Raw genomic sequence first — 13,805 nt, 5'->3', positions numbered from 1 at the left:
ATTTTCACTGGTATATAATTGTAGGTTGGCAATTTTTTTCTTTTACCACTTTAAAGATGTCATTACATTGCTGTTGAAGTTACATAATGTGTGTGTGTGTGTGTGTGTGTTTTTTTTTTTTTTGTGTGTGTGTGTGTAGAATGCTTGTGAAAGATAAAAGTAGGACAGGAGTAGGTAGGAAGACTCTTCAGAGAACCAGGAAAGTCTGGTACTTGTGAAAAAAGAGAGAGAGAGAGAAAGGATTGGGTTATCAGAGCCTAGACTGTAGAACAGTTGTGAGAAATGCTTGGCCAGACATTTCTGTTAGAGAAATCCTGCATCTACCTAGATGGCTGGTTCTAGTACGTCCACTGGGCTCATTCATTGGTTGGAAGCCTCCCAGAGGAAGTGTGACTTGGCATGAAGAGTTCAGTGGATCCAAAAGTGCAGCAGCTGTCAATCAGATATACACCCTGCAGCAGAATCTCTTGAAGGATGATGTGAGGGGTGCACTTACATGGCTGCCACATATAGTTTCTTTTGAAAAGTTAGCTGTTAATTTTATTGTAGCTCTCCTTAAGACAATGGGCATTTTCCCCCTCTAGCTGTTTTTAACATTTTATCATTGTCCTTTGTTTTTCAACAATTTCTAAAGTGTGTCTAGGTATGGTTGTATTTTTTATATTTGGGGATTGTTGAGCTTCTTGAATTGGTGAGTTTATGTCTTCTGTCATTATTGGGAATTTCTCAGTCATATGCTTTTTATACTGCTTCTGATCCATTCTCTCTCCTGCCTCTCCTTTTGGGACTTCATTACATGTATATTGTACTGTATGAGTACATCTCACACTTAGACATACTCTTTCTTTCCAGTTTAGTTTCTGCGGTTCAATTAAAATAGTTACTATTGATCTGCCTTTGAATTCACTAATGTTGCCTTCTATGTTCAGGTTTCTCTTTAACCCATCCAATGCATTCTTAAATCTAGAAATTATATTTTTTTCATTTTTAAAATATCCATTTATTTTGCAGATCCTAATTCTCTGTTTAAATCCTTTATCATTTCTTCTTCTTTTTAAAAAACATAGTAGTAATATTTATTGTATTATGCTTTTATTAAAACTTCATTCTCCCAGTCCTCTGTGGGCTTGTGTTGATTTTATTGTGTTGATTGTTGATCACCCTCTCTGCTGCTTTGCATACATAATACACTTTGACTAAAGGATTGTGTATAAAAGAAGTGTGGACACTTGCAATGATACCTTGCACCAGAGAGAGACCCTCTTTTTCTTCTTCAGGCAGACAGGGCCAGGGCTGACTACCTCAATTCAATCCTAGGCTGAGTTGAGGTGGGCTGGGTTTACAATTTTAGGAAGATTCTGTCCACCCCTGTTTTATCCTTGTCCTTTACACATGTCTTTTTTTAAAAAAAAAATATATATATATATATATATATATTTTTATTGATTTCAGAGAGGAAGAGAGAGGGAGAGAGAGATAGAAACATCACTGATGAGAGAGAATCACTGATGGGCTGACTCCTGCACGCCCCCCACTGGGGACCGAGCCCATAACCCGGGCATGTGCCTTTGACCGGAATCGAACCTGGGACCTTTCAGTCCCCAGGCGATGCTCCATCCACTGAGCCAAACCAGCCAGAGCTACACATGGTTTTACCAGGCTTTTTTTTTTTTTTTTTTGGTCTTTTTGGTTTTTTTTTTGTTTTGTTTTGTTTTGTTTTGTTTTGCTAATCCTCACCCGAGAATATTTTTTTCCATTGATCTTTAGGGAGAGTGGAAGAGAGAGGGAAAGACAGAGAGAAACATCCATGTGAGAGAAACACATTGACTGGTTGCCTCCTGCACTAACCCTGACCAGGGCCTGGGCCAGGGAGGAGCCTACAACCTAGGTACGTGTCCTTGACTGGATTCAAACCCGGGACCCTTTGGTCCACAGGCCAAAGTTCTATCCACTGAACCAAACCGTCTAGGGCTACCAGGCTTCTGATTGAGAGCCTGGAATGCCTATGTCTTCCCAGCCCTAAGAAGGGCGTTTCCCTCTGGACCTTTAGTTCATTTAATTCTCCACAGTTCTTTTATGTCTTTAACATGTCCCTCCCCCCCCCCCCCCCACATTTATCCATTTGTTTTTAGTTATTGCAGCAAGAGCTTTGACCTGCTGTGACCACCCACATTGTGTCCAGGAGCAGAAGTGTATTTAATCTGTTATCTAATAATGTTGCATCCAATAATCTTATACATGCAAATACAAGTACAGTTATAAGGTGAAGCCTTAGATCAAAGATATGTGCATTTTTAATTTTGGTAGAGGTTGCCAAAATGCTGTCCTTAGAGACTGTACCACTTTGCACCCCCACCAGCAATATCTGAAAGCGCCTTGTTTCACAACATCATTACGAATGCTGTGTGCTCACTTTGCGAGTTGTGTGCATGGGAGTGGCATGATCAGAGCTTTGCATTAAGAAGTTGATTCAGTGACAGTTTGATAGATGGATAGACAAAGGCCAAGGACCAAATTTACTTACCTCATAGTTTTGTTTTTTGTTTCTAATAATCTACTAAGTGAAAAGCCAACTGTATTCACGCTTGAAAACATTCCCCAACGTTTCCTATCAGGCTGCTCTTTAGCTGGAAAGTTGATGGCTCAAAGTCCTTTCATGGGCTCATCACAGATGTTAGGAGACGTTCAATGGCTGCAGTGTAGTACATCTGTTTGCCACACCAATCTCAGCACCCGAGGCAGGAACAGCCAATTTTGTGATTCAAGAATAGAAGGGTTTCCCCCTAGGGCTCTCGCAGAGGAGACAATCTGGGGACAGTCAAGAACATGAGATGGTGTCTCTGCTAAGAAGAAATCTGTTCCTGCCTCATTCTTGGCCCCAAAAGCCGTGAGTCTGATAAAACAATATTGCATGTTAGTTTCAGGAATGTAACTCAGCCATTTCAGTGTTTCCTTTCTGGGTCTCTGTGGATTTCTAACCCTCACTTTAACAGTAAGGCTATATTATCCTCATTTTCTCCTGCCATCATTCGCCTGTTTTTCTTTCTCCTGGGTTCAGTGAGTCATTTCCTCAAGTCTTCCCTGGTTTGGCTTCAGATATTTAGGATAATCATCAAGAGCTGTCCTCTTCTCCCCTTCAGGCCTGGATTCCTCTCACTGTTAGAGACCTTTTGCTTCCCAGCGTCTGAGGTGGGTGGGCTCCAGCTACTAGCCTTCCTTAAATCTTAGCATGTGTTACGTTTTCTATTTTACCTTCTAGGTATTTCTTTTAAAAAAATCTGGTATAGTTGTTAAGCATGTGAGTCCTGAAATGAGACAAATCTGCGTTCAAATATTGACACTACCACCTTCCAGCTATATGACCATTGGGCCATCGGTAGCTTATTTGACTTGCATGTGTTTTCATTTTCTTCTCTGAAAAAAAAAAAAAAAAAAGGAGAGTATAATAGTATTCATCTCACAGGACCGGTGGAGCAGTTCAATGAGGAAAGCCACATAGGAAGTGCTCCACAGATTACAGCCATTATTATCATTCCTATGGGAACGTAATCTATGCCTCCCATTTGCTCTTATGTTTTTCTAGGATGATCACATGGTATTTAATAAATAAATAGGTCTAGATCAGGTGTCAACCAACAATAACCTACTGGCCAAGTCCAGCCCTCACTCTCTTATTTATTTTTATTTTAATTTTTTAAAATCCTCACCTGAGGGTACTTTTTCCATTGCTTTTCAGAGAGAGTGGAAAGGAGGGAGGGAAGGGAAAGAGAGAGAGAGAGAGAGAAACATCATTGTGTGAGAGATACATCTATTGGTTGCCTCCTGCATGAGCTCTGATTGGGGGCAGGGACCAAACCTGCAACCCTTTGTTGTGCCAGCTGATGCTCTAACCACTGGTTATACCGGCCAGGACTGGCCCTCACCCTGTTTTTGTAAATAAAGTTTTATTGGAATAGAGCCATATCCATTTGTTTGTATATCATCTATGGCTGCTTTGGCTCTACTGGGGCACAGTTGAGTAGCTGTGACAGAGCCCATATGGCCCTCAATGCCAAGAATACTTACCAGAAGGCTCTTATGAGAAAACATTTGCTAATCTCTGATCAAGATAGTTCTATTTTAAGTGTTTTAAAACAAATAAGTAGTATGGACATATTTGTAATTCTGTGTCTCAGTTTCTCTCACTGAAAGATGCATATATTAGGTCAGATGACTCCTACATAGGATCTTCCTAGAACTATGACTCTGTCATTGTCTCTTGTAGAGCCTAGAAACTTGCAGTTGGTTTGGTCTTTCTGGTGGGCTCTTCCATAAGCTGAAAGGAGAGATAAAATCCAGAAAACAACCCCCAGTAACTTAGGTGTTCAATATCATGTCGAATGATGAGAGGCGATTTATTCCAGCGAGAAGGATGGCCGTTTTGTGAGGCTTTAGCGTTTTCCTCTGCAGCCAGGTGCAGGAGATCTTGTAATTATGGGGCCCCTTCCTGCTGACTTAACCATTTTCCCAATTCTTTGGCTTTCTTTTTAAAATTATTCTTGCCGAAACCGGTTTGGCTCAGTGGATAGAGCGTCGATCTGCGGACTGAAGGGTCCCAGGTTCGATTCCGGTCAAGGGGCATGTACCTTGGTTGCGGGCACATCCCCGGTGGGGGTTGTGCAGGAGACAGCTGGTCGATGTTTCTCATCGATGTTTCTAGCTCTCTATCCCTCTCCCTTCCTCTCTGTAAAAAATCAATAAAATATATTTAAAAATAAAATAAAAATAAAAAAATAAAATTATTCTTGTTGTCTCCTTGCTGCCTACTCTCCACACCACTTCCTCTCCAGGTTGGCCTCTGCCTTTTTATCTTCCAGCCTGACTTCTTTCTCCAGTGGTGCCTCAGCCTTCGCTTCTCCACCCTCTCACTCTCCCAGATGTGAGGGAGGCAGGCTGCCCAGACTCCCAGCAAAGCCTCAGTCCAGGGCCTGGACTCGCAGCAGCAGGGGGACCAGCGAGTCAGAGGAAAGGGAAATACCACCCACCCGTGTCCTTTGAGGTTTAGGGCTGGGAAGCAGGGAAGCCTGGGAGATGCCTGACAATTTCCAGTAGGCACCTGGGGATTAGCCTGAGACCCTGAGTCAGGACTGTTTCCGTTCCGCCCCAGACCAAGTGCCAAGCCCTTGGGCTAGTCTTTTATCATTTCTGAGCCTCAATTTTTCTCTGTAAAATAAAAATAATTCTTGTCTTGCTTTACTCCCAAGGCTTTTATGATAGTTACGTGTATGTGAAAGAGCTTTCTTTTATTTTCTTTTTAAAATATTTGATTTCTATTTCTTTTTTAAAAATATATTTTTATTGATTTCAGAGAAGAAGGGAGAGGGAGAGAGAGATAGAAACATCAATGATGAGAGAGAATTATTGATCGGCTGCCTCCTGCACTTCCCCTACTGGGGATTGAGCCCACAGCCCAAGATGTGCCCTTGACTGGAATCGAACCTGGGACCCTTCAGTCCACAGGCTGATGCTCTATCCACTGAGCCAAACCAGCGAGGGCTCTATTTCTCCTATTTCAAAATTACCGCGAGCTTATGTCATGCAAGAACATCTATCCTTGTATGGCCACCCGGCAGCGTCCACCATCCTTTACTCCTGGTTTCCTTCGGGGGAGTGAACCTACCGCCATTGTGTTTAATCTTTAAAAAACGTTTTAAAATCCTCACCCGATGATATGTTTTTGTTTTTTCCTTAATTGATTTTAGAGATATTGGAAGAGGAGGGGGAGACAGAGAAAAACATCAATGTGAGAGAGACACATGGATCAGTTGACTCCCATATGCACCCAGACTGGGCATGGAACACACAGCCTAGGTATGTGCCCTGACCCGCAATGAACCAGCCATCTTTTTGGTGTGGGGGGCGATGCTCCAACAGACAGAGCCACCCGGCCTGGCCATCCTATCTAATAAAAGAGTAATATACAGATTGATGATCACTGCAACACACAATATAGCTGCCCCCATGTGGTCAAAGATCCTGCCCCCATGTGGACACAAGATGGCCACTACAAGATGGCCAGCAGGAGAGGGCAGTTGGGAGGCACCCGGCCTGCAAGGGAGGACAGTTGTGAGGGACCAGGCCTGCAAGGGAGGGCAGTTGAGAGGGACCAGGCTTGCAAGGGAGGGCAGTTGGAGGTGATCAACCCTGCAGGAGAGGACAGTTAGGGGTGACCAGGCCTGCAGAGGAGGGAAGTTGGGGGCAAACAGGCTGGCAGGGGAGCAGTTAAGCATCAACCAGGCTGGCAGCGGAGTGGTTAGGGGGTGATCAGGCTGGCAGGCAGAAGCGGTTAGGGGCAATCAGGAAGGCAAGCAGTTGGGAGCCAGCAGTCCTAGATTGTGAGAGGGATGTCCGACTGCCCGTTTAGGCCCGATCCCACCAGGATCGGGCCTAAACGGGCAGTCGGACATCCCTCCAGGAGTCCCAGATTGGAGAGGGTACAGGCTGGGCTGAGGGACAACCCCCCGCCGTGCACGAATTTCGTGCACCGGGCTTCTAGTGGTGTATAAGCTTGCTAGGATGGAAAATGCAGCTGCTCGTGCCCCAAAGACCCAGAGTGTTCCTTTCCTGCCTCCTGTCGCTGGGAGGTGGCCAGTGGCTCCCGCTCAGCCCCTGGAAGAGCTCTGCTGGGATTTGGGCGGTTGAGCGTGTGAAACTGGGTGACTGAAGGGGTTGGCATTCTTTATCCCTGGCAGCAACCGCCCTACCAGACTGCTTCACTACCAGCCCAGCCCTGTACCCCCCGCGTTCTAGTCCCTGAAGCGGAATTGCTTCCTGCCTATTTCCAAAACTGGTTCTCCAACTTTTCTGCCTTGTTTTCCATTAATTCCCCTTTGTTTAAAATAAAAATAATTATTGTTTAAAATAATTAAGTTGTTTAAACAAAATAAATAATTTGTTTAAGTTGACCAAAATGTATTTATATCACCTGTAAAAAGACAACAACAACACATGTTCTATATGAAGAACCCATGAAGGAGCCCTTATTATGTGTGGGGCAATGTCGGTAGGCCCAACATTATTTAAATTTATTGCATACATTATTTAAATCAATCCTCACAAAAACCCTAACAGGTGGGTATTGTTATTTCTAAGTGACAGGTGAGGAAACGAAGGCTCTGTGAGGCTGAATAACTTACCCACATCTGTGGGAGAAGCAAGTGACAGAACTGGGTGCTGGAACCAAGATTTGAACTAAGATGTCTTTGTCTCTACGCATCTTCACCCCGACGCCGTGTGAACATGGACTAACAGTGGGCATTTCGCTTGGTATGCTGTTTTGGGGTGAGCAACTTATTATGAACATCCCCATGTCAATTGTATTCTTGAACAATATGACCTATCATGGCTGCCTAGCAGCCATCAGGTAAATTGACTAGCATTGATCTAGCCAAATGCGTATCGTGAGATGTTAAAAAATGCACTGCAGTGAAGATTCTTACACATTACTTTTTATATCTATTGTAATCCCCCCCCCCCCCCAAATAAGGTTTTAGATGTGAAATTTCTGGGCTTAAGGCTCCTACATAATATTAAAGGTTTCGATACACTTTGACACATTGCCCACCAGAGGAAGCTTATCAGGTTTTGCTCCCATCCACAGTGGGTTCAGGTATCAGTGAAAGGACTTTCTAAATGGAGAAAAGTGCTAAAAAGGTGTAAAGAGCTCATTCATGAATGCCATTCTTATGGAAAGAAAAGGTAAAATGCCTCTCCAAAGTATATCTACTACCACAAATTAATATAGAAATAAAAATAAATAAGGTTCCAAAATTAGGGTACAGCTGGAAATGAGATTCGTATTCAAAGTATAGACATTGGGTTCCTATACAGATTACCGAGGAAAGGAATTACTTTTATTCCGGGGATTTTTGATGATGATGGTGGTGATGGAGAGGAGGAGGGAGAGTGGGGAGAGGAGGAGGGTGCCGCAGCGCGGCTGTGGTGGTCGTGGTAGCTGTTTGGATTGACTTTATTTCTGAGACTTTGCCTCTTCCTGCAGGAGACATAGGAAAGTGAGGTTTCTCCCCAGACTTTTGGTAGCCCCTGTGGTAAGAAGGCAGCCGGGCCACCCAGGCTTACATATTTGAGGCAATACGTAGTGATCAAAGCAGAATGAGTTGAAGGGAACAAAACTCTTCCTCTCCATATACCACCCTCTTTATTCCTCAATAAATGCACATTGGTTTCTTTTGTAAGAAAGCCTACATTTAGATGAAAATCTGATATCTGAACATTTTACTGCCCACTATGAAAACGCTAGCTATAACTACATCATAAATTTGATTCCAATCACTTAGTAAGACTTAAGAGCCTGAGTTATTTTCAAAGGGATAGGGGAGCTAGAAAAGTAAATATTATCATGGTTAGAAGTAAGAGATACTTCCAGAAAGCTTTGGAGACATTTGGGAATCAGGTGGGAGCTTGAGGCTTTGGGAGCCTGGAGTGAGGGCATGAATAGCCCTTGACAGATAGAAAGGGGGATGTAAACGGAGAAGTAAGAAGGAACTTTGCTCTATGTGATAGTGTAGCCCGGGTATATTGTAGCAAATGACAATAACGTGTAGGGTTTTACGTAACAAGTAGGAGCCTCCCAGCACGTCAAACACTACATTTCACTGATTCTAGGACCCATGGTGTTTTGCAGTTTAACATCTCTGAATAGGATGCATCATACATCAATGGTATGTCATGGTTTAGTTGGCAGCATTTTTCTTTATTAGTGGTACATAAAGGAATGGTGCATATTAAAATCATGATGTCTTCAACTTGTGTGGGTGTGTACATGTGTGCGTGCACGTGTGAGAGAGAGGGAGAGGGAGGAGAGAGAGAATACGGTGTCATTACAGAAAGTGTCTAAAAGATAATATATTGACTACTTATTCCACTTACCTTCATAGTTGCTGCCCCATTTATTTATTTATTGAGAAAGGATCTTAGTGATTATTGTGATACTGTTACAATAATCTGGTTATTATTAACAGGAAAGGAGTAAAGGGAAGACTGGATAATACAGGCATGCCATTTATTCAGCTTTGCTAATTGAACCCTCCCCAAGTCTGTTCCCTGCTGATTGATTGGGGGAAGGGACTGGACAAAGGCAGTTTGGACGCATGCCCAGTGAGGTCTGAGTGATGTGGGAAGGTGCCTACCTGCCTGTCAGTCATACCTGGGAGGGAGTCAGTGGCCAAAATAGGCATGGCCATTGCAAGGGCGTAAACCCTGAATATTTAAACTTCTGAACCAAGGAGCTCCTGCTCTTTGCCTTTGGCCCTTGGCCCTCTGGCCCTCTTGGGACTTCTGCTGCAGGGGATGAGCTCCGCTGTGCCCACGAGGCTCACGGTCTTGTGAGATCCAAGGACTGTAGACTTCAATTAACTGATGCTGAACTAGAGCCGGCTGCAACATGGACTGGAAGCCCTGGACACTGGCCTTGCTTTTGGCTTTGCTGCATCCCCAGCTGCACCTCTTTCAGGGCTAGTTTAAGGGTCATGGGGGTTGGCAACTCAAGGAATCTAACTCCATGCAAATAAAGCCTTTTCCAATCTCATTCTCCCCTGGCGGCTTCTGAAAGCGCTCATTTCAGCAGTACCCCAAGAGCCACCCCGCTCCCAAGAGCGAGGGAGGAGTTTGATTTTCCAGTGACACCTGGACCCGGTGTTTCCATTCTACTGATGAGGAAATGGGCCTTCCATGCTAGGTGACTTTGGCCCCATCACATGTGATTGGGGAGCAGTGGGTCCGAATGAATAATTAGAGCATATCCATGGGCTCATTACTTCCCAAAAATGACTTAAAAATTACACTGGCTTGGGAGCCCCAAGCAAAAGGATCTGTTTGGGTCTGGAAGGACCAAGAGTGATAAGAGCTGTGTCCTGTGAAAAAGTGCCCAGTCACACAACCAGAGAGAGGATGGAGACACACGTAGATCATGGCCTGGGGGAGTCAGTAAGTATTAGAGTGGTTTAGTTTTGTGGACAGAACATTTTCCCTCCCTCCTTCCCTTTTCTTTCCTTTCCCTTCCCTTCCCTCCCTCCCTCCCTCCCTCCCTCCCTCCCTCCCTCCCTCCCTCCCTCCCTCCCTCCCTCCCTCCCTCCCTTTCTTCTTCCCTCCCTTTGCAGGGACGCTCTTCTTTGCATCTCTGTGCTGCCGCTTTAGCCACGTGAGCTTGGGCCTCTTGAACCACAGTTTGTTCATCGCCCGTAGGGACATTAAGAAGATGAAATAGAGCGATGCCCACAATTTATTGTACTTCACGATGTCAGACACATAACAAATATTTGATAAATGATAGCCTTTTAAACATTATTTTCTTGTGGCAGTCCCTCTTCTCCCTCATCAAGCACTCTATTACATTCTTTCACCCTTATAACAACATTTATTCTCCCTACCTTTGTAGGTTGTAATATGAATTACTGCCAATAGCATGGCTTTAAGGTGTGACTCTCTCAAGCTGTTTGCATTCTTCACTTCCATGTATTTTCCCAGAGCGTAAATGATCCTTTTTGCGCTGAAAGAAGGTCAGTGAAGTCATTCCGTGGGCACACTGGAGGAGCGGGGGAGGGGGGAGGGAGGAAGGGAGGGAGGGAGGAGGGGAAGTGTCTTCCCATTCTCTTCTGCCTTCATCTTCATTGAAGGCTGGTTCTGTTGTCTACATAGACATTTCCCCTGGTCTGTGCACCCGCCTTGTGACACCCCAATCTCATGTGCACTGATTGTACCTCTTGTCTTCCTGAAGGCAACTCACATGTAACCCCTTTGTTCCCGAAAGCCATTCTAGGGCTTTTAAGGCAGAGAACAACTTCTTCTTCTTCTTCTTCTTCTTCTTCTTCTTCTTCTTCTTCTTCTTCTTCTTCTTCTTCTTCTTCTTCTTCTTCTTCTTCTTCTTCTTCTTCTTCTTCTTCTTCTTCCTCTTCTCCTCCTCCTCCACCTCCTTCCTTTTTCCTGCTCAGACAGATCTCTCACATAGCTTAAATCCTATTTATTCTCCTCTCTGTCCACCTCTACATGATAAAGTGCACTCTTTCTTCTATTTGTGAATAAAAAAATAACTTTGATCATAAATAGTAAGTACAGGAGACTAATAAGACAACAGTATCCAGGCTAATAAGACAACAGTATCCAGGAAGAGGAAACTGAAGAGATTTTTGGATTTTCATTCAGATTATAAAGAGTAATGCATGGTGGCTTGAAAAGTTTAAACACTGTAAAAATGTATGAAGGAGGGAGAGTCTAATAACCTCACCATCAAGAGGCAACCGCTGATAACAGTTTGGGGCTTATCAGTTCAGATTTTTTATTGATGGTGTTAACTTTTGGGGTATAGTTAGGCATAATGGAACAGAGCTGGTTTCCTGGAACCCTAAAAACCCTTTGAAAATACCCACACGTGCCCTAAGGAACCAGCACAAAACCTCCAATAAAATCTGTTCTTCCTCAAACCAAACCTCCAAAAATACATAAAAAGAGTTCTTATTCAACTTACTGTTTTGTTTAATAACTATCATTACTACAGTATTGTATTGCACTATTTTCTTAACAAACAAAGAGGGTTTCAGATTCATGATAGGTAAAACAGGCCTAATCTTGAAATTCAGCCACCATGAAAAATATTATTTCTGTAAGAAACTGTGTACTGACAAACTTTGGGAAGATAATTTGAGAACAACCAATATTTACCTCCAAGTGAGTGCAGCTTTCGGTCAGAAGTAGGCAGAGAAGGACCAACTTCGCTTCGTTAGGTGCTAAAGAAAACGTGGATTCGGACCCAGCTCTGGCTTAGATGATAAAACCTTGGGCAAGTCATTGAGCTTCGCTTGTTTGTTTGGATCTTGCGATGTAACATTATAGCAGATATCACTGGCATTCATGAACATTACATTGCTGCAGGCGGCCAGAAAGGCAACTAATAATGGCTTGAGAATGGAAAATGGGACTGTTTTGTTAAAAATAAAAATAAAAAATAGTCTAGTCAAGTTATTTTAGAAAAAAAAAAGAGAGTTAATTTTAAGGCTAGAATTGGCAAAGGGCAACAAATGAAGAACCTCCGAGTTGAGCAGGTCATGGGTGTAAAAAGCTGGGAACTGAGGCTGTTCCACTACCTCTCAAAGGAAGCATGGTCTGCTTTAGGCTCTTCTATGCACACTGGGAATCCCTGCCCTCCCCTAACTTTAACTTACACGTGATGACATTGGCCAGGAGCTTGACACTGACCCAGATTTTTGTTTGTTTGTTTGTTTGTTAATCCTGCCTGGAGGATATTTTTTCATTGATTTTTAGAGAGAGTAAGAGGGAGGTGGAGAGACAGAGAGAAAGAAACATCGATGTGAGAGAGACACATCAATTGGCTGCCTCCCACACGAATCCCAATTGAGCCTGCAACTGAGGTAGGTGCCCTTGACCGGAATTGAACCCAGGACCCTTCAGTTCACAGGCCTATGCTCTGCCAAACAGGCTAGAGCCTGATATTAATGTCTGAAATTGCTAATTGCTAGTCGTGTTCAGTGTCCCGATTTTAAATACCTAGGATAAAAAAAAAAAAAGTGATTGGCCCAGTGTCAAATGTCCACTCATAATACAATCAAGTGTGATTAGGGATGCAGTAGAGGCCAAGGGTGGCAGTAGATTCTCTTAGGAAAGGGTGTGGCATAATGGCTACCATCTTTGATGTAACTTAAGAGAAACAGGGGAGGGTGGGGGGCTTCGTGTCTTCTAGTTCTAATTCTTTGGAGGGCTTTTATTTCAGTTTAATTCAATTCAACAAATACTCAAGTCTCTTCCATTCTAAGGCATACTTTTTCATAAATGAATGTAACTGATATCTAGTCATGCCTCACAATCAGTGTGTTCATTTAATAATTTATGTTGTAGTCGTTCTTCTATTTCCTTCTCCACAGCCCAAAACTATTTTTAAGCTGGTGAAATTTTAAATCAAGGAAATGGAAACACAGCATATATTATTGACAGGGTATCAATTGCTTTCCATGGAGGATATAATAAAGTTGCCATCGGATATGGGACTGGGTTGGGAGATGGGGAAGTATTGCAATATCTTTCTCCACCACCCCTTAAATCCTGCACCAAAAGAAAAAGAAGGCTGTGTAGCTCTGCTTAAGAGATGAAGTCCATTAAAGGTTCTGAGGTGGTCTCAGGATTTACAGCCTTGAGAGGCAAACCTTTATTTTATAGAATAATAACTATCAGTGCTGACTGCGCAGGAAGCCAATACTAGAGCATGTGTGGGCGCTAAATGTAGCTTTGTATGCAACCAGATTCCAGGCAATTGCCTTGTTTAATTCACTCAGAATTTTAAAAAATGCTTCCTTTGGAACAAGTTCTTTCTACTTGGTTTCAGCCCAAAGGTGAGCATTTTTTTGGAGAAGGTTAAATCTTTTCAGATGTTTCTGAGGTGTACAAAGAGGAAAAGTTAAACCATCCTCAATTATGCATACTTCTAGCTTCTATTAACCAAATTGGTTTGAACTTCACTGTTTTTATTCTATTTTGAGAGTCTCATGATCTGCTACAAAAGTAGCCTATGGAAAAAAAATTCTTCTCAAATAAGGCTTGAAAATAGCTTCTTTTGTACTTGCTCAGAAGAGTAAACTGTTCAAACTATGTGAGAGGTACAATAAGGTGAGGCCTATATATAGAAACTCATCAATTGGAAACCTGGCAGATGGAATATGTTAATGTTCCAGAAAAAACAAAACAAAACTTGAATCAAGTTTTTTTAAAAAAGTTAACCTTTAAAGCATCCATGGATTAGA

General features: G+C 43.0%; 1 protein-coding gene across 3 annotated transcripts in view; it reads left to right on the top strand.

Annotated features, from left to right (window-relative positions):
• The window catches only part of BICC1 (BicC family RNA binding protein 1), a 321,158-nt gene that overhangs the window by 45,279 nt on the left and 262,074 nt on the right, over positions 1-13,805 (top strand). For 2 of the 3 annotated variants that reach the window (XM_079793120.1, XM_079793121.1), the window contains 2 exons: positions 5,742-5,850; positions 7,132-7,320. In XM_079793120.1, coding sequence (XP_079649246.1) covers positions 7,236-7,320 — 85 coding nt within the window. In that variant the 5' untranslated portion in view covers positions 5,742-5,850; positions 7,132-7,235. Of the gene's footprint in view, positions 1-5,491; positions 5,851-7,131; positions 7,321-13,805 lie in introns of those variants that run through there. The other variant, XM_079793122.1, reaches the window with a different exon arrangement.

This window comes from Cnephaeus nilssonii (assembly GCF_951640355.1).
Source record: "Cnephaeus nilssonii genome assembly, chromosome: 16".
Classification (NCBI taxonomy): domain Eukaryota; kingdom Metazoa; phylum Chordata; class Mammalia; order Chiroptera; family Vespertilionidae; genus Cnephaeus; species Cnephaeus nilssonii.
This window is presented reverse-complemented; position numbering and strand designations above follow the sequence as displayed.